The sequence below is a fragment of the Sardina pilchardus genome, chromosome 15 (assembly GCF_963854185.1).
Source record: "Sardina pilchardus chromosome 15, fSarPil1.1, whole genome shotgun sequence".
Taxonomy (NCBI): Eukaryota; Metazoa; Chordata; class Actinopteri; order Clupeiformes; family Clupeidae; genus Sardina; species Sardina pilchardus.
Genome location: NC_085008.1, coordinates 7,873,482 through 7,882,250, shown reverse-complemented (window position 1 = coordinate 7,882,250; position 8,769 = coordinate 7,873,482). Strand labels below are relative to the sequence as shown.

Sequence of the window (8,769 nt, the reverse complement as noted above, 5' to 3'; positions counted from 1 at the left end):
GAACTTTGCCACAAGGCATGTTTGACCTAGTGCTGCTGAAACACACACTTTGTGCACATCAAAGCACCAAGTAGTCATTCAATCTCTCTCTCTCCCTTCCTGTTCTCTCTCTTTTTCCATCTGTCTGACACACACTCACAAATGCTCATACACAAAATACAAACACAATCCATAATTACTAAAAACACAGCTGCAAACAAGTACACTCAAAGACAAACATGCACATCCCCTTTGGACACACACACAAACACACACACCCTCTCTCACAAATAAATAAGCAGAATATACTCCCACATGAACACTTTCTTCTTCTTTAATTGCTGACCCAAATATACTGAGAAAATCAGCACAGTTGTTAGCTTTGCTCTTTTGTTGAGATGTGTGCAAAATAAAAAAAAAAGCAAACATAAAAAAAACCAATGGCCTCTGGCGCTGGAATCAGTGGAGAGTCGACTGCTCCAGTCTGTTAGATTTCAGATGCATTCTTAATCTTGCCACAGGCGAGGCTTCTTAGTCTGTTTTTGCCATCATCACATTTCTGCCCAGGCTCAAAAGGTCAGATAACATCTCGAACTGGGATAGTTACAAAGTAGCAATAAATCCCAAATATCTATGTTTTTAAAATTCATGTTCAAATGTGCTATCCTAACCAACATTATTGCCATATGAGTATGCAGACCTTTTTGGATTTCTTTTGGTTTAGAGAAAATGTACACTCCAATATAATTTTGATTTAACTTTGATGTGATTATTTGTTTCCCTGGCCTGTGCTCCACAATTTAGATATCCTGAAAAAAAAAAAAAAGAAAATACACTGCAAGGGGGCCCATAGAGAGCGCACACAACAATGAAATATAATTAAAAAGCGCCAACCCAATAAGAATTAATTGAAGAATGACATAATGAGCAACTCAGCCTAGCTCATATTTCAAATCACAGTTTAAGTGAAGAAGTCTATTAATGTTTTGGATTGATGGGGGACCCAGCAAGCTCAAGGGGCTCTCAGGGAGCCCAGTGCAGCTGTTTGATGGTCTCTTCATAAAGCACTGTTATACTGAGCATGCTACTCAAGTATAGCTTTCAATTGAAATCCAAGTTTGAAGTGATTTATTTTCAAATGCAATAACTATGCAATAAGGCTGAACTACAATGATCACACACACACACACACACACACACACACACACACACACACACACACACACACACACACACACACACACACACACACACACACACACACACACACACACACACACACACACACACATACACACACACACCCACACACAGGGTATCATGTCATCCCACATTAAAGAATTTAGTCAGTTTTGCCTTCATTCTCATTTAGAGCCTCTTGCACATAATGGAAAATGTCTGTGTGATTGGTTTCATATTTTTCTGCAGCGACATGTAACATGCATTTTCCCACACAATACTGCAAGGGTATATCATCAGCTAATCAGCAATGATATCAACGTGTGTGTCTGGCAGAGGTGGACAAAGCAGAATTCCTTTACTTGCAGAATAGTGATCAGGATATCCTGGTTAACACTGACTGATTCTCAAATCTCAATTGCTAACTGGTTCGTCTGGGTCCTCCCAGGCTAGGGGGGGTGTTCTGATGAAGAATCTGCTGTCACCATTACCGCACAGCCAAGTTCAATTTGAACTGTTGGAAAAAATAAACTTCAAGATGGTCTATCCATCACATTATTGCATTCAAAGTAGGCATACCGTACTCATATTCCAAATGTATTGGAGTCAAAACAGTAGTTGTCTTTCAAATGGAGTGGAGTAAAAGTCACAAGTTTCAAAAAAATAATAATTCTCAAATCAAGTACAGATACTCAATAAGCATACTTAAGTACAAAAATCAAGTAAATGTACTCAGTCACTGTCCACCCCTTGGTGTCTGGCAAATGGCAAAAGCAGAGGGGCAGGACATGACCAGAGAGAGAGAGAGAGAGAGAGAGAGAGAGAGAGAGAGACAGAGAGGAGAGAGAGTAGACGGAGGCGAGGTCTTGTACCTCTCAAAGACAGATGGAAAGCTCATGGGAGTTCTAGGCACTAGGACCCTGCAGGTGCAACAGTGATTTTTCAGTAATGTGCAGTGCAGTCGCATCAGCAGAAGCGGTACGGTAGGCTGCAGCAGCGTCCCCGACGCGCCGCGGCTACCCATCTTCAAACATCAGCAATCTAACGGATTGGTTTGCAGAGAGATAAAGTGTCTGTACACTGAGAAGAATAACACAGCCCTGCTGATCATCGTTCGGGCACAACCGAGCGAGCCTGCCGTCATGGCCTCGTCAGTGAGTGGAACGGAGGAAGTGCGCGGGTCGGCGTTGACGCCCCTGAAGTTGGTGGGCTTGGTGTGCATCTTCCTCGCGTTGTGCCTGGACGTCGGGGCTGTGTTGAGCCCAGCGTGGGTGACCGCGGATGATCAGTATTACCTGTCTCTTTGGGAGTCGTGCTGGAAGCCTGTTACCTCGGAAACCTGGCAGTGCAGCACCACATTGGAGACGGGTGAGACCCGTTACTTGTAGCTATACTCGAACGGAGATAGCCACAATCCCATATGGCGCATCGTTTGTTGATATAATGTCGATTTTCTGATAAAGAAAAAGTAATATTTACGTTGTTGCTTTGATAGTGATCTGCATCCGTACGCTATTGATATGCATATGAATTCCACGATGACAAAGGGGCCCAGCGCTGTCTAATGACTGGTGCATCCCCACCAGTCACTGCTTTTCTCTCCATATTTTTAAACGCACCAAAGGGGCGAACCATTGTTTTTCTTTTGTCCTGTTTACCCTGTAGCCTACTCTGTTCTGAGAAAGAGGCTCCCTATTCTAAGCTAAACGTTTATTTAGTATCCTACACTATTGTTCCCGAAAAACAAATATGTTGGCTAATTTAATCGAGTTCACTAGATTAACTTCTAGAGTTCACAAATCCTATGAATCTCGACAAGAGCACTTGGAATAAGTAGCCTCCGTCTTGCCATACAAAAGTTGCCTGGTGGAGCTGTCTTGCGAATGATGTGGGAATTTTGTACTGCGAACGGTGATCCAGCTGGGGTTTCATTCTGCTTTTGTTGCCCAGTAAAATGCGCCTTTGTTGAACTTCCCTCTCCGGCCAAGTAGCGGGGTTAACTTTGAGAATCGAACTCCCAAGATGCCTTAATGTCGGGAGATTAGTTACCACGGAAACAAGTGGCGCATTCTCCAAATGCAATTTCCCACAGACAGAGAGACTTCCTCGCTTGCTCGCTTCACATTTGCTGTGGAGGTTGTGTGGAAACAAACTGCCTTGCACCTCATTTTGTTGTTGAGCAATTACTAGTTTGCCTTTACTGACTACTCGAGTTCATGGGCTGGTGACCATCATGATTCATGTAAAATCTTTGTTCCACTTCCCTTGCCCTGGCATAAACTGACTAAGAGCAGGATTGACTTCTTGTAAAGTGGACCATTTACCCTTGTAAGCATTCCAGAAGAGATGCCTAAGCAAAACAGCCCTTTCTTTCACTTTGGTCAGCTCAGTATTGATTCGAAACCCGGCTGCAATCAGTCTGCAGATATTCAGTATTTCCTGTGTCATGCACTATGCATTAAACAAATTCAATTAACTTTAGAATGATCTGACATAGACTGATTGGCAGAGTCCTGTTTGCGTTGGTAATGCAGTCAGTGCATGTTTAAACTTGGTCTCGTGGTGAAACTGTGGAATACCCTAACAGGTAAACAAGATCCATAGCATATCAACACACACACACACACACAGACGCACGCACACACACACACACACACACACACACACACACACACTCACACGGCCTCTCTCTCTTTCTCTCACACTGTCACACACTCTCTCTCTCACTACACAGACGCACACACACACACACACACACACACATATGGCTTCTCTCTCACACTCTGTCACACACTCTCTCTCTCACTCTTACACCGACACACGCACGCACGCACACCCACACACATACATGCGTAAACAGACGAAAATAGAGCAGCAGGGGCCAAGAGGTTGGGAAAGCTTCATGTGAGAGTGAGTCTGCAGAGAGGCAGGAATGTGGAGAGGCTCTGTAAGACGCTCTTTGTGCGGATTGCGGCCCAGTGTGAGAGAGAGAGAGAGAGAGCAGGGTCAAATGTGGAGAGTGTGCGAATGGGCCATGGCGAGTCGAGTGGGTGACCCATACTCCCTGCCTCCCTCCCTGGGTCTGGGGGAGAGGGGAGGAATGTGGAGGGAACATGTCTTTGTGATGGAATTCGATCGCGTCGCCGCCACTCTGTGACATCGACTCCCCCCCCCCCTCTCTCTCTGCTCTGCTCAGTCTCACTCTCTTTCTCCAGATATGTTTTCTTCTTTTACTTCACTCACTCACCCCAGTCACTCACCCTACATTCTCTTTCTCTTTCTCTTTCTCTCTCTGCCTTTCTGTCTTTCTTATAATCACTCATCTCTCGTTCTCTCCCTCTGTCTCTTGCTTATTTACTCCCTCGCTCCTTCTCTCTGCTGGCCTGTCCCCTTGATTGACTCTGATACTGAGTGGCCGGAGGGCGTTTAAAAAATGAGCGGCTCCTGTAAGAAAATAGATTATAGTAATTAAAGTTTAGATTTAATCTCTTATCCACACTTCCATCTGCAAACACTGTAGGGGGGAAGGGGGGGGGGTGGCTAGATAAACATGGTGTGCGGAAGGCTCCATGAAACCTCAGGCTTCGAGGCAGAGCTGCATCAGTCTGTAGGGGTGAAGTCATCCCTCTTCTGGTTCAGATGGAGCGGGGCCTGTGAGGTTGAGAGAGAGGGCCAGGGTCATTCTCCGGGGACCTCTCGTTACGAGGGTGAAAAGCTTTAAGGAATGATGTCTCCGTTGTTTTTTCTTCTGTCTTTTTCCCCCCTTTCTCCCTCTACTCCCATTTCCCCTCTGGCTTCCAGCAATGACAGCTCCATTTTTACCCCTAAATCTTAAGCCTTATTTGGAAATGAAGTCTTGTTTATGTTCGGGGAGCCGGGCAGGGGGCGGGGGGGGGGGGGGGGGGGAGAATGGAGCCGCATGGGAGAGCGGGAGCCTGTTGCTGAAACAGGCACATTTTCGCCGAGGCTCTGTGCATCATCGCTGAGCCTGTTCCCGACTCTCTGTTTCTGTCTTTTCCCTGTGCTGTGGGGAGCTTCTCAACCGCAAATCTACATAAATAATCAGAGCCGGATACCAAGCACCTTCCCTCTGGTCTCACCCTCCAAAACCACTATTTACATTAGTGTGCAAGGGGGACTTTTTTTTTTGTTAAACGGTGCGCTCCTTTCTTTTTGTCTGCTTATTTTTCTGCATGTCTTTTCCCACATCTCGGGTCGTCCTTTCCACACCCAGAAAGTCAACACCGGCACTTGCGGTGATCTGACATTATGATCCAGCGAAACTGCACACTGCACATTATGCCCATTGATTATTTTTTTTGTTCCTTTTTTTATCCCATCCCTACACACATGGTACAGTGGGAGTCCTCGCCATTCCTTCGTGTTGTTAGGTACAGTGTGAGCTGTCTCTCTCCTCTCCTCCACCCCCCCCCCCCCCCCCCGATACCCTCCACCCCCCACCCCCGTCACCCCTCCTCTTCTCTCTCCGTCAGCACTCCTTGGAGGATTCAGTGCTATTTCAGGTTGCTACTCTCCGGTTGAGTGTTTCAGAGTGCTTCTGAATGAAATGCAGAGACAGCGGGGGGAGGTCTTTGACATCAGCCAGGAAATGGGGCATCCATTACAAGCTGAGGACATTCAGCGAGGCCTGGCCGAGACAGCAAGTGAATAGCTCTATGGATGTGTTCGTGTGTGTGTGTGTGTGTGTGTGTGTGTGTGTGTGCGCGCGCGCGTGTGTGTGTGTGGGGAGGTTAGTTGTGCCATCTTACGGCAGGTGTTCATGGATGCTGCGCAGCCTCTCGTTCGTTATCTAATAAGTCGACAAATCCTCTTCTCTCTTTTATCTTTGTCAACCCACAACTCAGGTTCCTAATCCACACAAAGTCGGCACTTACCTCAAGCCTGAGTGGGCGGCTTTCCTCCACTCTCCTGCGGATTCCACCCCGCGTCTGCCTAGTCCTGCCACTTCCTGGCGCGCTTGCGTGACTGACTAGGACAGACTCTTGGGAGGTTGAGTAGGTACCAAACAGTGGGCACAGACTGAAACAGTGCAACTCTATTTCTCTCATTGACTCCCTCTTTCTCTCTGTGTCTTGTTGTGTTCCCCCCCTGGCCTTGTCTCGTTTAGACTGGCAGATCGCCACCCTGGCCTTGTTGCTTGGCGGAGCAGCTCTCATTCTTCTCTCCTTCTTGGTGGCTCTGGTGTCAGTTTGTATTGGATCAAGGAGGCGGTTCTACAGACCTGTTGCTGTGATGCTGTTTGCTGCAGGTACTTCACTCACGCACACACACACACACACACACACACACTCGCTCACTCAGATCTGTTTTCCTGTAAGAACATAACTTTTCTAGCAGCCAGATGGCAGCCTTAGAGATCCCATGGAGGCCTAATAAAACAATAGATCTACTGACATCCCAGGAAACAGGAAATGCATCACCGTTTCCACCCCTTCAAAGCACCGATACAGCTGCCACACATTGCAGTTACTGTGTTTAGAGATGCTTTTTGTAGATTTTTAGATTTAGTCTCAGCAGAAGATCCTTCCACAGTAGGATGAGATTGTGGGAGTTCTCACATTGGTCTGAGTTTTTTGTAATTCTGTGTGTTCACAGTGGTCTTTCAGGCGTGCAGCTTGGTCCTGTACCCCATCAAGTTCATTGAGACCATCAGCTTGAGAATATACCACGAGTTCAACTGGGGCTACGGCCTCGCCTGGGGCGCCACCATCTTCTCCTTCGGAGGGGCCATCCTGTACTGCCTGAATCCTAAGAACTATGAAGACTACTACTAATCTTGCTCGACGACTCGAATGCCTTCAGCACACCCCCGGTGTTCTCCACTGTCTGTGACAATAGCAGCTCATGCACTGAACTGTTAGTTTTCTCCCCCTCTTTGCTGAACTGATGCTGATTTCCTTCTGAACACATATGCACGCACCTGCACACGTAAAGACACACACAAAGACACGCACAGGATCACACACAGAATGCGCAGAAAGGTGCAGACTTCACTAATGTGTGGACTTCGATGAGGAAGTGAGAGTGTATTTTCCAGTCTCCCATTTGACAGTTCCAATCATCTTCTTCATTCTATCTTGTACTCATATCATCATTCTATTAAGTCATTATCATTCTCTAAATCTATCATTCAATTAAAACGTATCATTCCACACAGCTATCAAACCAAATCGGCCTATCATTTTTCTTCTTTCATTTCACTTTGAAACATTTTTTCTCTGTTCAATTTTCAGATCAGCCATAAATCATTCGAAATTCTTGCACACAATGATCCATCTCTTTCTGATATGTTGCCAAATGGACTTAGAATGTATTGAACTTCTGTAACAGAGTACACAATCAAAGGAAGATATCGCATTACAATTCTGTGGATACAGGATGTTGCTTCATAGAGAGTGGTATCATACAGATAGACATGACCATAAAAGTGGGTTCCAAATGGGACTGTACATTACAGTACTGTAGCAGGTTACCAATGGTTAATTGTTGTTGTGCCATCACAACGTGTAAACTTAGGATAGAAGATGTTCTAGCAGAGCTTCTCTCTCCATAGTCAGAGAATTGAGCAAATGAGTGACAGGAGAGTGTAGATCAGACGGAGACGGGCCCCCCACTGTGTTTATACCTGATGATGTGGAGTGGAGTTTGAGAGGAGGGACCTCGAGACTGATGGTGCAAAACGCATTATTGAACCTTTTTATTGAAACACGTCAGATAACCCTCACTCTATATCACACACAGAAACAAACACACACACACACACACACACATTCTGATGTGTTTACAGTTACAGCTAGTTATCAGATCACTGATATAGTTGTTTACATTCCTGTCATGCTAAAAATGCCCATTCCCCTGGCACATCCTATCAGTTTGTGGAACAGAAACTAAAAGAGACTAGTCCATCGCTGCCACTCTTCACAGTAGTGGAGGGTGAGGAACTCTAGCTGTGTACGACACAATCAAGTGTCTGGCAGTATGGTAGCATAATAGTCAGAAACAGTGTCATTGAAGTGCTGCGGCTAGCCTGAATGACCGTTGTTGAGCATTGTGAAGTTTTGTCTGGCTAGCAGTGGCTTGCTCCACTGACACTTGTGTTTCAACTCTCTGACTCAAGATCATGCCCTATTTTAGTCCTTTTAAAAAAGAAAGAGGGGTTCTTCATAGAAAAATAGGATTTAGCAATGTAGAGCAGAGATCTTGTTGTTTATAGCCAAGCCTTGGTAATAGACTAGTTTCTGACCTATCAAAAAAAGGTATACTTTTCATGAATATCGATACAGGTACTGTAGATGAAGACGATCAGAATTTAGATAAGCGTTTGTTAGCCTTGTTGACTTGAGTGCATGTGTATGTAAGTATGCAAGAGAGATAGCTAAACTGTTGAGTGTGTGTGTGGGTGTATGTGTGTGCGTGTATATTTGGCTAGAGGCCTTTTCTGCTCTGTGTGTGCAGTTGTGACGTCTGGCACTGGTTTCGATACTAACACAATAAACAGGTGAACAGACTGAATGCCTTTCCTCATCACTGGGTGGGGAGCGGAAAGGGGGGGGGGTGCTTCACAGGTGTAAAGGAAGTAACACAGAGATG

The 8,769-nt window shown here is 45.7% G+C and overlaps 1 protein-coding gene across 1 annotated transcript; it reads left to right on the top strand.

Annotated features, from left to right (window-relative positions):
- Positions 1-2,039: 2,039 nt before the first annotated feature.
- Positions 2,040-8,682, top strand: tmem47 (transmembrane protein 47). The gene is made up of 3 exons (XM_062556256.1): positions 2,040-2,526; positions 6,287-6,427; positions 6,775-8,682. Exons 1-3 carry the CDS (start codon positions 2,301-2,303, stop codon positions 6,951-6,953), a joined length of 546 nt encoding a protein of 181 aa, XP_062412240.1. The 5' UTR covers positions 2,040-2,300; the 3' UTR covers positions 6,954-8,682.
- The last annotated feature ends 87 nt before the right edge of the window (positions 8,683-8,769 follow it).